The sequence below is a fragment of the Maniola hyperantus genome, chromosome 7 (genome assembly GCF_902806685.2).
Source record: "Maniola hyperantus chromosome 7, iAphHyp1.2, whole genome shotgun sequence".
In the NCBI taxonomy this organism is placed as follows: Eukaryota; Metazoa; Arthropoda; class Insecta; order Lepidoptera; family Nymphalidae; genus Maniola; species Maniola hyperantus.
In genome coordinates this window covers 5677210-5700486 of record NC_048542.1, presented here as the reverse complement: position 1 = coordinate 5700486, position 23277 = coordinate 5677210, and the positions used below count along the sequence as shown (strand labels likewise).

The window sequence follows — 23277 nt, the reverse complement described above, 5'->3', positions numbered from 1 at the left end:
GCAAGTATATCTTAGATATTTATAATCTAAAAAATAATGAGACATGATTGTATATTCTTTAATTGAAGTATCTATAATGAGATGTAGGTAAGAGATTATAAAACGAATGTCTAAAATAAGAAAAGAAAGACAAGAAGAAAATAACAAACCTGCCACGGTAAGGCTACCTTTTATGCGGCTTCCATGATTAAAAAGGTTTTTATTTTGTCATAAACAATGACGTATCAACGTCATTGTTTATGACACGTGCGAGCAGGCAAAACCAGCCAAGTGCGACTCAGGCTCGTTCTGTCTGAAAAATCTGTTTAGAATGTACAGGTGAAGACCATTCATATGATACCCCACTTGATATAGTTATCTCACTTCGAAAGTTGAAAATACTGATTTTATTTTATTTTATTATAAAGGCACAAAAACAGGTTTCAGCTAATTATTAGTTTATGACCACAATTTAATTTTTTTTATGTGATCTAACCCTAAATTCACGGTTTTCAGATTTTTCCCCAAATGTCAGCTATAAGATCTATCCTACCTACCTGCCTCATGATTCTAGGTCAACGGGAAGTACCCTGTAGGTTTCTTGACAGACAGACAGACAATAAAGTGATCCTATAAGGGTTCCGTTTTTCCTTTTGAGGTACGGAACCCTAAAAACCTAAAAATGTCTTTTTTAAGTACATGATGATGTCGTCTGTCTAGCTACCAACGCTGCGTTTTCCGGTGCGAGGGCACCCATCGAACTATGGCATGTAGTACACATTATCTATTTACATACATGTGTACCTACCTAATGTTTTCATTTTAGGTACAGTGGAAAATAATAATTTGCCCTTTAAAATCGTTAAAACCATGAAATAAAGAAAGGCAGCCTTAAAGGTAGCTCGCGATAAAGTTTTGGTATGAGAAATGTATAGTACTTACCTACTTGCTGTACAAATTAAACATAAAGTTCCTAACTTTAGTAATTAATAAATGTTGAAGCAATTTCTAATACAACTATAATACGCGTAGCTTTAATGGATAACCCCAATTCCAAACAGAATAAGCCCGGATTAAGTAGCTCTGAAACAATCTAAATAATTTTCGTGACCTTCGAAGGGCCCGTTTTACTGTCAATAAATGCTAATTCTAATGCCGATCTCTATGTGCCTACTACGCACAAAATAAACTGATTCATATTATCGACATCGCTTGTTCCACGTAAAAAAAACCGGCCAAGTGTGAGTCAGGCTCGCGCAATGAGGGTTCCGTACTACAGTCGTATTTTTTCAACCACAATTTAATTTTTTGTATGTGATGTAACCACAAATTCACGGTTTTCAGATTTTTCCCCAAATGTCAGCTATAAGATCTACCTACCTGCCAAATTTCATTATTCTAGGTCAACGGGAAGTACCCTGTAGGTTTCTTGACAGACAGACAGACAACAAAGTGATCCTATAAGGGTTCCGGTTTTCCTTTTGAGGTACGGAACCCTAAAAATATTATATACTAGATGAGGCCCGTGACTTCGTCCGCGTGTATTTAGGTTTTTTACAAATCCCGTGTGAACTCTTTGATTTTCCGGGATAAAAGTAGCTTATGTCCTTCCCCGGGATGCAAGGCTGTCTCTAGACCAAATTTCATCAAAATCGGTTGAAAGGATGGGCAGTGAAAAGCTAGCAGACAGACAGACACACTTTCGCATTTATAATATTAGTATGGATTTACCTGCAATTTAAACTGCGTCTTCATACTGTAAGATCATTTTTAAACGTTAAAAATAAATAAAAACATCATTATACCACCCGAGGCAGAATGCCTTTGATCAGTTAGCGATATTAACAGACTATGGTCACTTCAACTCGTGCAAATAAAGTAGGACGCAATTTTATACATAAAATGAACATGAATAAGGGATGATTTATGCTAACATGTGGCGCGCGCGGGCCGTGCCACGTACGAGCATAAACTGCTTTATATAATACTAGCTGATGCCCGCGACTTCGTACGCGCGGAATTAGGTTTTTTAAAAATCCCGTGGGAACTCTTTGATTTCCCGGGATCAAAGTAGCATATATCACTCTCTAGGTCTTTAACTATATCTATGCAAAAAATCACGTCAATCCGTCGCTTCATTGCGACGTGATTCAAGGACAAACCAACGAACAAACACACTTTCGCATTCATAATAAGGGTACCTACTGATGTTCGTGATGTTTTGGATCCGTGCCTAGTACGCGCTTCGTAGGCTGTACGTGGCAGGGCCCACGCCCGCCACGTGTTAGCATAAATCGTCCTTTAGAATTAGGAAGTGGTCCTGATAGCAATTTGGAAGCTAAGAACTGTAATATTTTAATATGAAATTGATAAAATGGCGCGTGAGGAGAATTTTACTTATTAATATTATTACAAAATGTAGAATAAACTTCAATCTATTATAAACCTTAACACTTGAACAGAAGTTTTAATAACGATTGCAACATATTTATATATATTATTTTAAAATATTGTACCCTGTGGAATAACGCAATGTCACACTATGTTGCTCTGGTATAAATGATGCTTAAAAGTCCTGTTCGATGGACTATCAATCTTATAAAATAAAGTTGTTTGAAGCTCCATACAAAAGTGTCAATTTCTTTGAATAGGCTCCTAAGTATTTGTGAGCAATGCTTTTCTGACGTGACAAATAGCTTTTTGCTCCTATAAGTAGAAGTAGGTACTAGGTACCTATAATACAGACAGGTCGAGGTGGCAATCGGGGAGGAAAGCCCCGCCCTAACCCGGTGCGGGCGAGCGCGGGTGACATGGTTGTGCGAGGCGTCCCCCCGAATCATACCCCGATTGCCATCTCAACCTGTCGCAAACTATACGGGACAATGTTTTAATGGATTAGTTTGAAAGGTTTCTTTCACCTATTTGTTAAAAGTAGTCTGCTAATCCGCACTTGGCCAGCGTGGTGGACTATGACCAAACATTTCTCATACTGAGAGGAGACCCGTGCTCTGTAGTGAGCCGGCTATTATATGATGGTGATTTATTAAAATGCGTTAGTTTGATTTTGCGAGTTAAAGAAACGATTTAGGTTTTTGCATATCTCTTGGAATTTTTTCGATTTCATGGGATAAAATGTAAAATGAGCTTATGGTTGGTATTCAAAAATAGGTACCTATTTAGCTAGAATTGCCAAAAGGCACCTTTGTTTCATTTTCCGAAGGCTTACAAAATTTCAGAATAAAAATATAGACCATAAGTATTTCATTTTACAATTTAAAAGAAATCGAGAAAGCTATTTTATATAGACGTGTTTTTCCTTTACGGATATTTTGATAACAATAACCTTCAAACCAGAAATTGTTTTGATAAAATACAAGACGTTATTTTAATATTACTGAAAATTATTTATAGGAAAAATTTAATAGATGTAGCTTAGCGATTAAGTACTCGGTTCGGTAGCTTGGAAACATCGCGATATCTAATACTAAATGCGAAGCACGACGTGGTAGGTATCACCATAGAATTAAGTAGATACTAGTACCTTGGGTATCACGGTTTAACTATCATATAGTTCGGAAATGTTCACAAAGAGCACAATATTACTTGCCTGCCGCCTGCGTACTTTGCTCAGAAGTCTGAACAATCTTTTTGGAACTGTACTGTCTCCAAGTAGTGGTATATGAGCGTAGGCGAGATTGCCCAGCCGCGAAGCTCGCAGCAAAATAAGCATAATATTCACGGTCGATTGAACCGCGTAATGTACACACACCTTTAGATTAAGTTATAACTGCTTTTTGCAATATTGCTTGTCTGATGTATCGATTGTTAAGTTTAGAGTATACCCTAAATCAGCAATATAACCGCTTTGACATGGCAAGATACTTAATAAAAAATTATAAGTTACATTTCAATATCGCTATTCGTGTTTTAGTTTTAGTACCTAAGTAGTTTGTAAGCTTCAGCCCGTCTTGATGATACGACGAAAGTTCGAAAGTTCTTACTTCTTACTAATATTTTATGTTTAGTCAGTGGCTGCGGTGCTTAGACAAGTTAGCTTTGAAAATGATTACTTTCTAACGCTTTCGATCACAGTATAAAAATGCAACCAGAAGTCCCACTTGTGTTAATAGTGTACTTACCTAGTATTAAAAAAATTGATTTATCTATAAATGATTTTAAGTTTAATATTTTAGATAATTTGTCGATAGCCATAGCAAAATAATAACACTTACAAAGCTTCAAAATTTCTACCTACTCAATTATGTGGTGTGCTGTGCTGTCAAAGTCCGTGAAAATCAATTCCGTTTTAATAATAATTCCACCCAATGTAATTAAAATTTTCTGACAGCTCACATAAATTCACTATTAGTTCATTTGGAATTACTTCATGTTACGCTTTCTATTAATTGCGTACCTACATTTCTGACATTTTGAAGCACAAAACACAAATTTGGAATTAATTTAATATCGAGCGGCTTCTATAGAAATTATTATTGTTGTTGTTGCTATATCGGTCGGTATTTAAACATATTGTGAACTACGCACACACCTTGGATTTTAAGATTATGTGGAGTGAGACTACTGGTTACATTTTATACTGTGTCATTTTAAACGCTTTGTTCTGAACACAGCTAATAAAAAATGTGAACACTATTTACCTATAGCAAAATAGTTGTATGTGGCTGGCTAATGCTCCTTTTGTAAATAAAATTACTTCTTTTTATTGCTGTCTGGTGAAGTAAAACGCGGTAAGTTCACTTTTTGAATGTGTATGTTTTACTTATTCACCTTACATTTTATGTGTTTTGATTTTGATTACAGAAGAAGAGAGACGTAAGCATAGTGAACCTTTTTTTAATGACTTTATTTTTGGTACATAAAGGAAGCAAGTTTGGGCTTTACTATAAATATAACATTAGATAAAAAATTGAAAAAATACAAGGTGTCTTCATTTCAGGGTGCCCGCACTGCGATATTTCCCGCAAATTTCTGTGATTGAAGTGTGGAAATTGTATAAAGCCGTACGCACTCGCGAAAAAAAATACGTGCTAACGGCTTCATACAATTTATATGTCACTGAATTCTGCGGAAAATATCGTGCGACGAAATTTCCCAGTGCGGGCATGGGTAACAGCAAGGTACGTACTTGTTGTTCGTGCAAATCGAAATCACCTTGCCCACATTATTGGTATGTCTGTCACGTAAAGAAAGAAATCCTTCGGGAGCTCAGGGGTTTTTTTCTGTTCCGTGGGTTTAACAGTAAAAATAAATAAAAAAGTAGTGGATTTGTTACCAAAGTAGTCCGCTGTGGTCACACTTCAGTACGATGTCTTAGGTCTGTAGATACCATCTATCTTCTTCTGTAGTTTCTATAATTACTTAATTTTTTTTTATCATAATGTATATTGATACTCACTTTTTATTTTTTACTTGGATGATTTAAAACCTGTACTCGTCAAAAACATGGAGATTGGTAGAGCTTTTTGGTTGCATTCACATTTTTTATATGCATACATTTCCATTTACTGATTGGCTTTGCGAAATGTAGATTAAGTTTTTTGTAATGATGGTATATAATTTAGGTGTATGAATGTTTTATATATATTATTATGCTGTGTTATTACATTAAGTAAATATTTACATACGTACTCTATCTATTTTTCTATGTTAGGAAAAAATATTCCTGTTTTTAGGGTTACCCTCCTCAAAAGGAAAAAGGAACCCTTATAGGATCACTTCGTTGTCTGTCTATTTGTCTGTCTTGTCTGTCAAGAAAACATATAGGGTACTTCCTCTTAATTAATATTTTGAGGTGAAAAGTACTAAGACTACAGTGCTCGTTGTAAACTCCTCTACCTGTCTGTGGAAATCCTATCAAAACTGGTATACCGTTTATATAATTAAAGAGAGAACGGGTGTTGTGGTGTGCTGAACTAACTTAGCGTAACTTTTCAGATGTACAATTTAATTTATTTCCCTATATTGGTAGGTATATTTGAATATAAAATATTATATTATGTATAAATAAATACTACTTATTTATAGATTTATGTAAAAGTTTAAAATATACCAACTTATCTAAGCGCAAGAAACTCTGAAAAGCTTTTGTTGCCAAATTCTATTAGTTAATTACGGCTCATGGAGACTTTTTGTACCACATTTTGAAACTCAAAGGGATTTGCTCCATCCGATTTGAAAGGGAGGCTGAACAAAAGGGTTTTACCAGAGTCCTTGGTAAGTCTTGCCCGTCCATTACAATATGGTGCGTTTGCATTCACACATTACATTTTTACGTCGCCACGTACTCGTATAGGGCACTCCGAAGTCCATGGAGTCATTTTTAGGGTTCCGTAATATAAAATGGAACCCTTATTGTTTCGTACAGTCTGTCCGTCTGACTGTCCTTCGGTCTGCATCCATTTTAAAAATAAACTAGGACACATACATACAGGTGTATAATATAATAAATTAATAACTCACCTACGAGTACTTATCCAATTGTTTTATAATATTATGTAGCTTAAAAGGTTCTCTAAAAATACTCGAACCGACTCTATTATTTAATTACTACCCAAGAGAGTTTTTGTGCCATTCATCATAGCTATCCGAAGGGATTTTGCTCGGTTCCAACTGAAAGAGAGCCAGAAAAAAGTTATTATCCGAGTCATAGATAAATCTTACCTTCGTCACGGTAATGTTATATGCAGTATTCCAACTTCATACAAACGGGCGAAACGCGAGCTATACCTACGCGCCTTGATCTCGCGGTGCGCTCGTGGTGCAGCCAGTCGCGACTGAGCCGCAGTGACGAAAGGACGCTGTTTTGTTTTTTTAATAACCGGGCGATTTTTTCACTAAAAATAAGTTCAAGTACATATTTAATATGACAAGTACATATTTAAACACAAAGTAGGCAAATGACAAGTACACATTTAAACACAAAGTAAGCAAATGTAATTAAAATGCCGGAGGCGGGCAGCCCTATCGCATGTTTACGTACCGCGCTGCTGTAGGTATTTATTTCAAAGATAGGGCCGAGTTACATTACTGTATAGATAACATTACCGTGCCCTCGTGTTTGTTTTTGCATTAGGGCGGAATACGCCGAGCGACGTCTATAGAAATACCCTTCGGCATAATATTTTATCGCTATTGAATGGCCTCTGTTGCGTACCTATTGGTAGCATTTTTAGGGTTCCGTACATCAAAAGGAAAAAGGACCCCTTATAGGATCAATTCGTTGTATGTCTTTCTATCTATCTGTATGTCTGTCCATCTGTCGTGTCTGTTAAGAAAAGGGATTAATTATATTAATGGAAAACCTATAGGGTCCTTCCCGTTGACTTAGAATCGTGAAATTTGGCAGGTACGACTAGGTCTTAGAGCAGAAATTAGGGGGAAAATCTGAAACCATTTAGGGTTACATCACACAAAAAAAAATATGTGGTCATGAACTAATAATTAGTATTTTCAATTTTCGAAGTAAGATAACTATATCAAGTGGAGTTATCATATGAAAGGGTTTTACTTGTGAATTCTAAAACAGATTTTTATTTATTTTTATGCATCATAGTTTTTGAATTATCCTGCAAAATGTCGAAAAAATACGACTGTAGTACGGAACCCTCGGTGCGCGAGCCTGACTCGCACTTGGCCGGTTTTTTTTTCTTTGGATAGAGACAACATGTCCCTCAAGCTCATTTTCTTTCGCACTATACCTACTTAGCTAGTAGCCACACTATGTGTGCCTACTACACGCAGTTCATATTCTGTACTGTGGCCGTCTAAGTGATAATTATTTGATAATTATCAAATAATTATCACTAAGTGCCTCATTAGTGTTTTACAGTGGCACACCCAATTAGCAGCAAAAGGCAAGAGTTCTTCATGCGCTGGCTTTAAAACAGGGATGAAAGGCACAAAAATCTATTCTACGCTTTGAACGGAATTATATTTGCAAGTTTATTCGTAAAAATTTATTTAAAAATTAATAATGACTTAACTTATAAACTCAAAAATCAAATAATAAAGTCAAAGTCAAAGTCAAAGTCAAATGATTTATTCAAAATAGGTAATAAATTACTCTTATTGATTGTCTGGTATAGTGTTAGATTTGTAAGATAATATAGTGGTGATAATTATAACGCAAACTTAAAACTAAAGCTACGAGGGTTCCAAACGCGCCCAGGTCTGAGAAGAGCCCACAACAAACTTAGCCGGGTATTCTTTTTATTATCACCACTTTACAAATTTATTGAAACTTATTAGAACTATCACAAAGTCGTTAAGCAACTCATTCCCAAGCTTGCTTATCATTTAAATAATCCTTTACATTGTAATAGGATTTTTCAATTAGTTTACGTTTTATGAAAACTTTGAACTTGTTGAGAGACATCTCCAATATGTCTTCTGGAAGCTTATTATAGAAACGTATGGAATTACGAGCAAATGAATTGCTAACTTTACTGAGCCTAGAGGCGGGAATTACAAGTTTATTTTTATTTCTAGTATTTATATTATGACAGTCACTTTTTTTTTTAAATTTATTTATGTTTTTATGTACGTACAGTAAATTTTCAAAAATATATTGATTATGCACTGTCATAATTTTAACTTCCCTAAATTTAGTTCTCAGCGACTCTCGTGGCCCCATACTGTATATGGCTCGAACAGCCCTTTTCTGCAGCACAAAAATAGAATTAATATCAGCAGCATTACCCCATAATAATATACCATATGACATAATGCTGTGAAAGTAACTAAAATATACTAGTCTCGCAGTTTCTATGTCTGTCAACTGGCGAATCTTTTTTACCGCATATGCGGCAGAACTAAGTCTGTTCGATAAGTTATTTATATGAGAGCCCCATTGAAGTTTTGCATCTAACGTTATTCCAAGAAAAATAGCGGTATCCACTAAATCTAATTCCTCATTATTAAGTTGCACAGTGGTTTTCACCTGCTTAACATTTGGTAAAGTGAATTTAATACACTTTGTCTTTTTCCCGTTGAGAAGCAGGTATAATTGAAAAATCTAAAAATTATGTAGGTACTTACATAAAATTGCAATGAATATCGGCTGGATAAGGGTGTGGACTATGGTGGCGCTCTTTTGGGAAAGGCATATGTATAGCATAGACGTCCGCGGGCTGAAATGATGCTGATGATGATCTATAACAAATTCAGTAGGTACCTGCTCGATCCTCGGATAATAAAGTTACATATTCAGTATATCTGTAGTCCTTACTTGGTATAATTGTTCTCCTCAAGCTTTCCTCTTTAGTAATGTAGGATTTCCCAAGAGGTAATGCTTACCTAATCATTCATTGTTTATGAAGCAAATTTGCAATTAGTAAGTGAAACAGGACAGGTAAAAGGCAGGATAATTGGTTAATATTTAAAATTAATTTTAATGGAAAATAATAATATTTAATTAATGTAATGTCTATTAGGTAATTGTTTGATATTAACGGCATGGGTATGGCAGATTGTGTCTCAAAACAGAAATGCCTCTTGTAACAAATTATTATATGTACCTACCTACAATCAGCAAACAAAGAAATGATTATAGTAATTATGAAGATACAACAGCCGAAATCGCAAGCCACAGCCGTTCAATATAATAATAAAAGGCTAAAGCCATTAATAGACGTCGTAATTGGATACAAATCATACGTTCACAGTTGAGAGATGAAACAATCAAAGGCGTTCGACCGTGGTGCACGTGTATAAGCACATTTACATATTAATAAGTTATGACATAGTAGCAATATACTCGTAACTTATAGAAGCTGCTATCCGATATCAAACGGAAGGCTAAAAATCAATAGTATTTCAAAGTGAAAGTCAAATAATTTATTCAAAGTAAGTACACTTTTTGACTGTCAGTTGTTGGATTTGTAAGATAACGGTGATAATTAATTACGTTAACTTGAAACTAAAGCTACGAGTGTTCCAAACGCAACCAGGGTTATGCTGTATCTCAGTCATCATCATCTTCAGAGAAGAGCCCACAACAAACTAAGCCGGGAAGCACAAATTGACTTCGATTTCCATAAACTGCAAGTCACAGTATAAAGAGATAGTACCTACTACAGTGACATACGGGAATTCACATAAGGGCATATATTTGGTGTCTTCACTTTATAAGGTAGGGTAGATACAATATGATCAGATTTATAAGTTAATGCCGGCAAAGATCAGCAAATATGTTTCTATTCAGCCCAAGAGATACGTTAGATAAAAACATATTGTTTGTTAGGGAGGAATGATGGAACTAAGTCCTAAGTAAACTATCACTCGCATTGTATCGCCAAGAAATTTTGTATAATATTGAGTCTATACTCATTAGTATATTATACTTTCTCCACGTCTAAAGCTTTTATTGAAATCCATACCTAATAATATTAAAAATGTGAAAGTGTGGATGTTTGGATGATTGGATGTTTGTTACGCAATCACGCAAAAACTACTGGACGGATTTGGCTGGAATTTGGAATGGAGATTATACCCTGGATTAACACATAGACTACTTTTTATCCCGGAAAATCAAAGAGTTCCCGCGGGATTTTTAAAAATGTAAATCCGCGCGGACGAAGTCGCGGGCATCATCTAGTCCTTTATAAATAAACTCGCAAATTTATTACCTATGATTCCTTCTTTACTTCAGTTTTCTTTTCGAAAGCTAGTTATTTATGCTCAGAATTTGACACAAAATTCGCGCTGTATCAATATTATTGGTGCTGAAGTAAGATGAAAAAAGATTGTTCAATAAAAGTTCTGATGGTCTAAGCAAGTTCGTAGATTTATCAATTTTTTTAGATATCGGGATTCAAGATTAAAGTTTTATCACCATTTATCATTGTCAACTCTCTGTTTTACAATTTACGCATCGTAACCGTTAATCTAATCTAGCTGAATTAAATTATTTGTCCCTTGAGGGCCAAAAATCTTAATGTTACTCACAAACTACTTCGCAACTATTTCTAGTGCTCCTGTTTTGTTGGAATGGTTACAAAATTAAACAAAGAACATCCGTCTATTTTCAAAAAACACAAGTTTACAGTTTTTGAATACTAACTTTTGCATGCGACCTCGTTCTACGTGGATTGATGTTTTTTCAATAATCCTGCGTAAACTCTTTGTTTTCTTAGTATTCTTCTTCTAGTGTATGCAAGCTTGCTCTATGCCGTCAAAATCAATCAGCGGTTTAACCCTAAAAATTAAATGCTGTAGACACTTGTTTCGCATTAGTATGGGACATGGATTTAGGCATAGAAATCCTAATAACAATTGCCTTGTTATTAGGATTTCTGTGGGTATACCCACTGGATATACAGCTTAACTGGTATGGGAGTATGATTTGAATGCATTGCTTTTTATCAACTATTTTTTTATTTTTGCTTGCTTATTTTTATTCAATTTGTATTTTTCGTAGCTTAGGTAAGGTATTTTCATTTAACTTAATTGCAAACGCATTATTGACAGTGCAGTTATTTTAGCATGCATTCAATTTCGTGTATTTTTAATAAACATATTTGAATTTAGTAAAAAAAACATTCAAATATAAATTTTGCCCCTCCTACTTTCACGCTAAATCAATATATGTTTAAACCTAAAAAATACGCTTGCAACAGTAATTGGAGAACCAAAAAACATTGATATGTAATATATTTTACGAGAATAAAACAAAATACTTACCTACCTTCTTACTAAAACAAAGCCTGAAACAAACACGACGGAACAAACAGATGAAAAAGTGTCCCAAATACAAGGAACGCAGATACGATATGCCTACTCTATGAAAAAAAGTTCTTATTTGTTAGGTTTACAAATCATATCTATACCTACGCGAGCATTTAGTACAACATTCTGCTTTGGTTTCCGTCGCGCGTTGCGTTTATATCCACCATCAATTATTATTCTTGTTACAGATGATGAGTTCGGGGAGAAGTCAGTGTCAGTTTTGTTGGACGGTGAAGAGTCCGAGCTTATATTCATTGATCATCCAAGTACAGAAATGTCGGTAAGTGATTATTTCACCTCCCATGACGTCAAATCAATCTCCTATCGATCGATAACGAACAAATCCATGCTCACAGGTTGTGACAACATCTTACGGTGTTATCACAAGCAGTGACTAAACTCTCTAAAGTCTCTTTATTTCATAATAAATTTCCATTCAAAAAAATTTAAAAATAGAGTCAATAAAGTTGCCTTAAGAATTGTATATAATTTATCTTGAATCTGAATCATATGAGGATACAATGTAAGATGACCCTTTACCAGAGCAGACATAATTCATTTACCGACGTCTAACAAATATCTGCTAGGCGAGGGCAACGGGCATTGGGTGTCTAAAATGATTTACCTATCCTAATCCTTGTACTAAATTATAGCTGAAAGAATTATTGTTAGAGTAAGATCAAATCTCTGATATAATGTGTCTATATGTTATAATTTGTAGTAAGTACATATCTAAATAATGGTATGGAAAAACGTTTATTTAGAAGTTGAGCTGCACTTTACCGTATTTAATGGTAGGCTTAAAGCTACCCTATACCGCTTTTACCATTAAAAAATTAGAGACTATTATTAGACGTTATACTTTGTCGTAAGTTTTTTTACACCTTTGTTCCCTACCTGCTATCTCCCAAACCCACCATGATTCAAACAAAAATCCAAACAAACGTTCCTCCCATTATTGGGGACAATACGAAGATAAAATTTCAGCTTTTATAAAATAAAGAAGCTCTGGCATGCGCTGGGCCAAAATTATTCTTGTTTAAATCTACTGTAGGTACCTACTTAGGTAGGTTCAGATAGATTATTCTAATTATTAAGTTTGCTAATTAAGAGGCGCAAGATAAATATTAGGTGATATTTTGTAGGTGGAAAACTGTCTATCGACTTACGAGCCGCACGCCTGCGTGATTGTATATTCTGTGGTTGCCAGGAGCTCGTTTATCAGGGCTAACGAACTATTATCCTACCTGGCAAGAGAACTGTTCACAGTGGAACGGACAGTGGTACTTGTGGGGAACAAAGCGGATCTAGCGAGGGCCAGGCAGGTCTCTACTAATGGTATGTTCCAGATTATAGTCACAAAACGTACACACATCAAAGCGAGGTATTTTGTATCAGCGAAATTTTCATATCTTACAAGCATATTGGAACTACACAATAACACAACGGTGAACGTTTGCGTGTAGGGTGTGTTTGTTACTCTTTCACGCAAAAACTACTGGACAGATTTGGCAGAAATTTAGAATGGAGACAGATATACTCATATATACTCTCGATTAACACATAGGCTACTTTTTATCCCCGAAAATTAAAGAGTTCCCACGAAATTTTAAACACCTCTATCTACGCGAACGATGTATCGGGCATCAGCTAGTTGAACATAAAAATGTTTAAAGAAATATGTTACTGACTGATACAAAATGCCTGTTTATTAAATTCCTTTTCATAATATTTAATTCTCGGTGCTTCAGTACGAAATAAAAAAAATGAAACTTTATATTTTATATTTTTCGTAACAGAAATAATGCAATGGGCAGTATAATAATTCAGTTAGCTTTTTTATTTAAAACAACATTTCCCAGATAAGTGGGACCGTAACATCAAAGCAAAACATCTTGAATCATAATTCGGGTCTCTCAAGTTGTGAATTTATCTTGTTATCTTAGTCTAGTGCCCAATTAGTGGTCCAGTTAATCCTTTACAGAGGGTAAAGCTTTGGCGACGTCGAAAGACAGCAAATTTATAGAGACTTCGTCCGGAATACAACACAACGTGGATGAACTGCTGGTTGGCATTCTGAAACAGATACGGCTGAAGGAAAGCCGAGATAAGAAACATGCAAAGAAAAAACAGGTAAGTACTTACCTTATTATTCCAACTTTAGAATTGAAAAATGTACTTCTTATCCTTTTTCTTTTACCGGTTTGATACAAATTCATTGAAAAAAATTGTACTTATTCGTATACTTTATTATAATGTATTTCCGATAGGTAACCGACTTGAAAGGTAAGGTTAACAAGTTGAAATGCGAGGAGCATATAACTATACGGGACCATAAGAAGACGTTATTACCACGACTTGACACCATAAACCTAACGCTTACGCATTTGTTAGAGGTTTAAAAAATCCATTACAAGTAAGCCCTTGATTAATAATAATCGATCTCATCTGATTATTATTAATTCTGAAATTTACCCTGCTAGTAATCGAACCTGGAACCTTCCAATCATAGGACCATAGCGCACTCAACTGAGCCAGGGGCGTCATCAATTTTTCCTACTTTTGGGACATAAATTACTGACTAGACATATTTTCTCAATAGCTATCATTTGCTTCATCAAGCACAATAAATTAAGCGCCTTCAGGCGTTTGGTTTCATCCATTTTATAATGGGCGCAATGAAAAGGCAAATCTAACAATGCCACAATGAATCGCAGTCTCGTATTTTAACTTTTAAGAGCCTAAATTGATCCTATTAATATTGTATTATCAAACATTGCTTTGTGTTATGGTGCGTCCAATCCTGCAACGTGTTATAAAACTTTTGTAAATTACACGTCCACATTTTTTAACATTGTTAAATAATATTATATGTATGTATTACATAACTATAAAACATGTCATAAAACATTGTTTAGTACATTTTCGTAGTTAACTAACCATAAAATTATTATTATTTAATCTGAACGTGCTGTTATAAATAACATGACCTTTCAATGTTTCGAAACATTATTTTGTTCAGTTTTATTTTGTGTAATTATTAACATCAGCCACCAAGTTTTTGTATCGCCCTCAATCGATTGAAACCAAAACTTCTGCCACATTGCATCGCATCGGGTGAATTGCTTTCCATTGAAATATAACGCCCAGATACTGAAACTTCTCAATGTTTAAGCACCGTGTCAGACTTTTATTTTCCTTCTATGCAACAAATGTCAAAAACATTTAACTACTTGGCACTTTGAACGATCTATCTAAAGCAACAAAAGTCGTTCCTTTATTCGGCCGCAACAGTATAAAAATAAAACGAAATGATCAAACTTTGTTAGGTATCAACTGATTTGAAACTCGTGGAGCGAAATTCAATTAACAAAGTATCCTCGAAAATATGGCGTCAGGGAAAATTAAACAAAAGAGATTCAAAACCGAGGCCTTTGACAGAAGCTCTTTGGTAAATTTCAATCAACTCAGATCGAGTTTGTACACTGGTATATGTTGGTAAAATGGTTTTATACAATTAGGAACTTACTCAGGAAAATTGCACAGTCTACTCATGCATAAATGATTATTTTATAATAGGTGCTAAAATTTTTGGACTTTTGTGATAATTTATAGGACTTTTTTACATAAAATATTATCGACATTACTCGAATTGGGCTAATTATTTTACCGGCGATTACAAAAATCTATTGTTATTAGAGGCAATTCTACTTCTAAACGCTTTTTAATTAGGTGTATCAGTTCTTACTGAATATTCTCAGAAATTATTTAAGTACCTACCTTAATTTTGGTGTCAAGTTTGAGTTATTGTTAAAATTTTCTTTATCACATATCTGTGCCATGGCATATTATAACAAATAATGTGTGAAAACTATCATAAATAATGTAAAATATACAAAAAAGAAGAAAAATATTAAAAAAAAAATCAGTTATACGATACGTGTGCTCTAATCATACCCTTACTATTTATCATTCAGTGGCTTCACCGGCAAAAAACAAAACAAAAGTGTTTTCGGCGTTAGTAGTGAATTTTGTAACTTGACATCTTTGGTTTACAGGAATCCAAGCCTACCAAACTGGCCACCTCTCGCACCCACATCTCTCTCAGCATCGCACGGGAGCTCCTTCAGAAGATCTGCATTAACGACATATCTAAATCAAAGTCCTGCGAAAATTTACACGTTCTTTAAACTTAAAAAAAACTATTTCTAAGTAGTTAGCTGTGTATTAAGTCTTCAGAAACTTTTCGTTGATGTTAAAGTGTGTGTTTTTTGTATTTCAACTGATCAGTAACTTTCACATCGTTAAATAACTTGTATGTATTTACAAATATTTAGTGCCTACTAAGTGCTAATACTGGATAGTCACCTCACTTAATTTTCATTAGTTGCAGGTACCTACATTATATGGCTGTACTGTATATAAAGTTCACTCAGTCACTGTCTTTCAATCGATACTTATAGAGAGAGAGAACCAGCGCGTGCCAGCCCTTCTTTATTTTGTAAAAGCTGAAAGTTTATCTGCGTATTGTCCCCAACACTGTGAGGAACATTTGTTTGGATGTTTGTTTGGATCATGGTGGCTTTGGGAGATAACAGGTAATAAAGGTGTAAAAAGATCTTACGTAAAAGTATAAAGTCTAATTTTTTTTATTTTCTTCGGAGTAGTATTAGAAATCACGTCATGCATTGCCAGATACTTAGTGTCGTAGGAACCCCCGCCAAACACCCTTCAACGTTTAATTTATTAAACTTTTAAGATGTCTGGCAGGGAGTTGCCATCATACTAAGTGTCTGGCGATGCTTGGCGTGATTTCTAATACTATTTTCTAATATTAATATTATGTATATGTAATAATAATACAAATATTTGACCAAAAATACTTTAAAATCCTGCAAGTTTAATAACCTAGTCGATTTAATCAATGATTGCAATCGATTCTGTTGCTGATTCTGAACAAACTTATTTCAGGTTTTGCGTATACTAAAACTAGCGTTGTATACGCGACCGGCATCAGCGTAAGAGAAAATCAAGCCGCCATGCTTATTCCAGTTCAATGTTTTGAGAATACGAAGTTAAACATTGTATTAGTGCTCAATAATGCCAATACGGGCGCCTTCAAAGCTGAAATAAAAAGATACCAGTCTGAAGGTAAAAGGCGAAGAGCTGTTATCCTAAAAGTTGTTTAAGCAAGACACTTCAGATGTTCCGAAGTTTATCTTTTATTCATCATTTACAAAATATCAATACCAATTACTAAAATATTAATGTTGTTTTTTCTATAAACTAACTCAGTCCAATGCCACAAAAGAGCCTAACTAAATTACATTTTATTGAAAAAAAATCAAAAAATAGTTAAAAAAATTGTCATTCCTGATTTGATATGAGGAAGTATATCATGAGTTGATCTTTAAATATCGTTATGTTAATCTGCTTGCATAATATGTACCTGCATTTCTTAGACACTATTCTTGGTCTACAAGTAAATACGATCCGATCAAATTATCTTAGATATTGTTTACAAAGAGCAAAGGAAGAGTTCTTGAGAAATAAATATTACTCTTACCTTTATAAATGTCATATTATTGAAATTGTTAAAGGTTGAAAACGGAGAAAGGTATATTAACAAAATTAAAGGGTATATATACTCTTGTTGTAGAAAAACTGTTGCAAGAATTTGTCTTAGACTCTAAGTACTAACTATCTGGTTGATAATTAATAATTAGTAATTGCTTAATTAAGAATTGAGGTTTTGATTTTTTTTATCATTGCTATATGCATTTGTATACATTGATTTGTATACACAGTCATTATAATATAACCTTTTCTTATGTATAACATCAGTGTACCTAACTGTTTTTTGAGGACACAGATACTCCAATTTACGTCTTGATACTTAATTTTTGTCACTTGATCAAGAGTAGTTGAAGCGAAGATAATCATTCCTGTGGACAAATAATTTATAACTTAGTTCACTTTTTAATAATTAATTTACTGTTTATTGAGGTACTTAGTAAGTTTTCCCTGGTTGTGTAGTGTTTTTCCTCTTTTGTGTGCGTATTACCGATAAATAAGTAGGAACCTATAAATATTCGGCCTCAAAACTGATTATTATTACTATTCTCTAAAAAAATTTTTTTTTTAATCCATGTTTTTTCGGTTTCACAAAACATAGTCAAGGCAGATAGCTAAAGACAGGATAGCACAACGACTGCTGCAGTTTTATACCTACTCCACGAATCACCATCATAAAACACATATAAACCTGTGCATTCATACGAAGCAAAAAGTAGTGACCGTACCTAACACATTTAAACTGATATGGTTGGTGTTAAAAATCAATATTATTTTTCATGTATCCCACATGCAAAAAAAATTCTACATGAAAACATTTTACTGAGAACAACCAGCAAGAATAGCAGTTTTTCTTTTCAAATCATAAAAAGTCACAGTCCGTAACAATATTATCAATGTAACAACCACCTTGTGGCCAACTGAAAGCTCAGCCAGTTCCAATATAGGTACACTTTCAAAGCTTAAAGTATTTTTTTATATCTTGGCAACAAGTAAGGAACAACTATCTATATTTTTATTTTCTAAATGGCCGAGATACAAGAACATCTTATCTAATAAATAGGAACGCGTAGGCTGATGTTTTCTTGAATTGGGTCATTTTTAGGGTTCAAAAGGTTTCAAAAGGAAAAAGAAACCCTTATAGGATCACTTCGTAGTGTCTGTCCGTCTGTCAGTCTGTAGTGTCTGTCAAGAAAACCTTAAGGCTACTTCCCGTTGACCTAGAATCATGAAATTTGGCAGGTAGTCTTATAGCACCAGCACACGAGTAGATATCCACAAGTAAAGGAAAAATTCCGAAAACCGTTAATTTGTGGATACATCACAAAAAAAATAAGTAAAATGTGTTCAAGAACAAATAATTACTATTTTCAACTATCAAAGTAAGATAATTACACCAAGTGGGGTATCATATGAAAGGGTTTTACTTGTACGTTCTAAAACAGAACCCTCGGTGCGCGACTCTGACTTGCCTTTGGCCGATTTTTATCCATAAAACTCCTACAGGCTTGCGCGGAATTCGTTTCGATTAGGTTAATTTGTTATGCTGACGTATTTCAGTCTCAACATTTAGTTAGATCTCGTTCGCACGGGAGTTTTTTTAACTTGCGTACTTGCTATGTGTACTCCTCACCATGTGGACATTAATTTGGGATAGCAAAAACATTTAAAAAAAAAATAAGATTCACAAAATTGAGACAATAGATTCGCGATGGTTTATTCCTTTAATTGTTTAGTGCACAATCCTTAACAATTTTTTTGCCCTCTGACATAGATCAACAACCTGCTGCAAAGAAAATAAGTAGGCAAGCTACTAGCTATCAGTTGATCTAAATATATCTACTCTGGTATACAAAGAAAATGCATTAACGGTTAAATACTTATGCATCTACTCCTTCGATCATTGAAGTATCAATTTACTTAATATAAATGATCAAAAGTTTTGATTCATCATTAATGTAAGCAGCGTTTTTAAAATCAGCGCTTTTAGAGTTGGATTTTTGACTATTTGTGGTAAACGTAGGATCAAACATTCAAAGCGGCAGGAGCAAGATGTCCGCAATCCTTTTTTAACTCTCGTGCGAATAAGATAACGTCGTCTTTTCGTGGTGATGTAATTTTAATGAGATTGTGGATCAGTAAAGTATTTTCTTTTCTGCCATTTAATATTTATGATTCGTCTAGATGTAATAAGTGTCAGTATTAAGTAAATAAAACAAAAATTACGCTTGGTAAAATTTAATAGTTATGATTAAAATTTATATGTAAGTCTACATGTTATTGTTAGAATACTAACTATATTTTTCTATGTAAAACTTTCTACGATTTTTATATTGTACAATCTGTTTTATATTTTATCTGTGCCGTAAAATAAAAATCAACCATACCATGCTAGTAATAATATTAATCGTTAACTTAAAAGACAAAAGTGTTATAAAATCATTAATTTTTTATGGCACAGTTAAAGCACTTTTAGAATTTTGTGTCTACTATTTTTGTAGATTTCTTCATTTCTCTTTAGAACTTAGACGAAAATAAACAAAAGTGTCTCAAGAAATGTTATTTAAATAATCTTACTAAATTGCTGTATTAATTACTAAAGTAATCTTCATTGTCTTCGTACTTATATAAAATCAAAAGAAAAGTAAACGTGCCTAGTTTCTGTAGCAAAAAAACACAAGACAATTACCTATCGAAAATAATTTAACTAAAATTACAATTCAACATTCTGCAATTCACGCTTACAATTAATGTACCGTGGAATTAAGTGTATACGTACCTGCTCTGCCTACCCAAAATCTGCTATTTAAACAGGCCAAGCTTAAAAATAGCTTAGTCATAGACCTTACGAGTTAAATTTATACTTAAGTACCTACTGAAATGTTTTAAAGAGTACTTAGGTACCAGTGCGTCCAGGCTATCTATCTAACGTATAATAAAAAAACTGAACTGGACGTCTTCTATAAATTAAATATTTAATGATAAATAATTTAATGATATAAATTATATAAAGTTTTTTTGAAAATTTTAACCACATGAAGCATTATAATCTATAGTGCCCAAAACAGTATTTTTTAGGGTTCCGTACCTCAAACGGAAAAAGGAACCCTTATAGTCACTTCGTTGTCTGTCTCTCGTTTCTGTCCAGACCCGTCAAGTGAATCAAAACATATTATAGCGTCTTTCCCGTTGACTTAGAATCATGAAATTAGGCAGGTAGCAATAATTAATGTCTTATTGCACAAGTAAAGGAAAAAATCGGTAAACCGTGAATTTGTGGATACACCACGAAAAAAATTAAAGTGTTATTATTCTGGTACGATGGTACGGATCCCTTCGTGTGCGAAGTCGACTCGTACTTGACCGGTTTTATTGAATTTTGTCTATATGTCTGTCTGTACACGCTTCACGACCGTCAAGTAGGTCTCATGTTGAATTGAAATAAAGATTATGATGAATGTTTTGGAGCTGTAGGACGGAACTCCTCAACGGGTAACAACAAATCGCTATGCAATAAAAGTGGTATAACAAGTTAATGATCTACTTACGTCTTACATACTATACATAGGTACATCTCACATAGTTATCTTTTAGTAAACGGTCCGCGACAGGTTGAGATGGCAATCGGGATATGAGGCGGGGAGACGTCCCGCACACCCGCACGTCACCCGCGCTTGCCCGCACCGAGTTAGCGCGGGGGTCGTTCGGGGGCGGGCTCCCTCCCCGATGGCCATCTCGACCTGTCGCGTACTATACCTACATATCAAATCCCCCTTTCCATCCCATCGGCACAAATTGACTAAAATAATTTACCTAATTGATTGACGTTACATGGTTGTTTTTAGGGATCCGTACCTCAAAAGGAAAAAGGGACCTATGTGTGTAGATGAAATTTGGTATAGAGTCAGCTTATATCCCGGGGAACGACATAGGCTACTTTTATCCCGGAAATTAAAAGAGTACCCAAGGGATTTTTAGAAAACCTAAAACAACGCGGACGAAGTCGCGGGCATCATTTAGTATTAGGCATATATTTTGTCTCCATGTTATAAAATATAACTAACTATCTACAGAAAAGTGTAAATCATTGTCTTCCGATGTAAGAGAAAGAAACGAGTGGAGAAACGTCTTTCACTGTTAACGCAGTGCAAAAAAATCTATTAGGTATATGAAAGACAATTTGTCTTAAAAATAAGCTTTAAAAAATAATAAAAATTTAACACGTATTCTACATACCTACAAGAACAATATTTTAACCGTTTTTTTTATTCAATGCTAAAAGCATTAGAGAGATCAAAAATTAATCAATGGTTAAAAGTTACAACACCTAAACTTGGTTAAACATGACTTATGATGTCTTTAGTTTGTGTAATCAGTTCTGTTTTAGAAGTAATAATCTTCAGGTCTTCTTTTAATCTCTCTACATCAAAATATAATATATTTCGATGCCTCTATTGTCTATTTCTTAAGTACAATTTGTATTTAGTAATTTTTTAGTTTTTATCATTTTTGTCATTATTAGAGCCCATACACTCTAAGGTTTATAACACATGTTTTCTTAAAATTCTTGGTATTGTTAATGTTGTGTGTATACAGTTATGAGTTTCTTTTGATTCCTCAGTAAAAATAAATCTCTATTACAATTCGTTCAGTTGTCTGTCAGGTTCAGGCAAGTGTTTGGCGGTTACTGCCGTTTTGTGTTCGACATTCAGAGATGGGTTCGTGCGATTTATTTGCACAATATTCGTTATGTGAGTTATTGTAGTTTGGTATAATACACCTGTCTGGTTAACAATAGCTATTGTAATCATACGAGTACCTACTTACAATATAAGTGTTAGGAGTTATGGATGTTTTCTTTGGAAAAACTCACGTCAATTCCGAATCTATACCTACCTTTTCCATCTGATCATTCTCCTAGAATTCAGAAATGAAGTAGAGATAACCCTAAGGATTTTTATGGCAACTTATTATAAAGCTAATAAAAACCTGACGTTGGCTGACAAAATCCTTAAAGTTAATTATAATATTAATAATGGACCTAAATGTAACTTGTTGTAATCTTAAAACTATTTTTCTATGTAGGGCCAAATGTACATGCTATTTTCAGCAGCCAGTTTAATCGTCATAATGATCATGGACCGCACGGCATTAAAATAAAGTGCAAAAGTGTTTCTATGAGAATGTAATACCTACCTACTTACCTACTTGTAGTTTTCTTCCTTAAGCCAGTTTAAATTGGATATGATGGAACATATATGAGTGATGGCAGTTATACCTGTCTAGTGTCTATCTACTGCTAGGCAGTAGGTACCTACGTATTTTCCGGTAGAGGCTGCCAGAACTGCTAGGTAGAGCTAATTTAGAAACTATTGGTGTATGGAAAATGGCATGTATGTTTCGACTCTAAAATTTAAAGTCTGAGCCTTCGTAAATATTAATTAAGTAAGTTATAACTTAATGTAATGTGTTATCCGTAAAGATGTGTACTTATAGTACGCGACAGGTCTAGATGGAAATCTGGAGGAACACCCCGCACACCCGTACAGCCCCCGCGCTAAACCGGTGCCGGCGAGTGCGGGTGACATGCGGGTGTACGGGGCCTTCCCCCGTCTCATACCCCGATTGCCATCTCAACCTGTCGCGGACCAAACCTAGTTTTTCCATAGTAGTTATGTTAATGTTTTTCGGTGTTTTTCAATATGAAACTATTTATGTGTTTCAATATACCTAATAGTTGGAAATAAACAAATTATTAAAAAATATTACACTTTTTTATTTTATACTAGCTGATGCCCGCGACTTCATCCGCGTGTAATGTTGATAACATATTATATAAACATTACTTGTGAAATGATAAACCCTGTATTGCACTAAGAAATTTATGCACGTAGGTACCAATTTTTTTTACCGGAACCAAAGCTGTTGCTAATAAAGAAGAAATGAAAATCTATTGTATGCTATATGTTATATATTATG

At 34.3% G+C, this 23277-nt stretch overlaps 2 protein-coding genes across 3 annotated transcripts in view; both read left to right on the top strand.

The window, feature by feature from the left end:
* The window catches only part of LOC117983782 (uncharacterized), a 68000-nt gene extending 44947 nt beyond the window's left edge, over nt 1-23053 (top strand). Inside the window, exons 6-10 of one of the 2 annotated variants that reach the window (XR_011236962.1) lie at nt 11913-12004; nt 12870-13062; nt 13709-13857; nt 15783-16322; nt 16696-23053. Coding sequence is in view for 1 of the 2 variants with exons in the window: in XM_034970402.2 (XP_034826293.1) it covers nt 11913-12004; nt 12870-13062; nt 13709-13857; nt 15783-15914 (566 nt within the window). In the remaining variant the exon portion in view is untranslated. Of the gene's footprint in view, nt 1-11912; nt 12005-12869; nt 13063-13708; nt 13858-15782 lie in introns of both variants that reach the window. The other variant, XM_034970402.2, reaches the window with a different exon arrangement.
* Nucleotides 1-23277, top strand: part of Gmppa (GDP-mannose pyrophosphorylase A) — a 129559-nt gene that overhangs the window by 83007 nt on the left and 23275 nt on the right. The gene's annotated exons all lie outside the window — the stretch shown is intronic.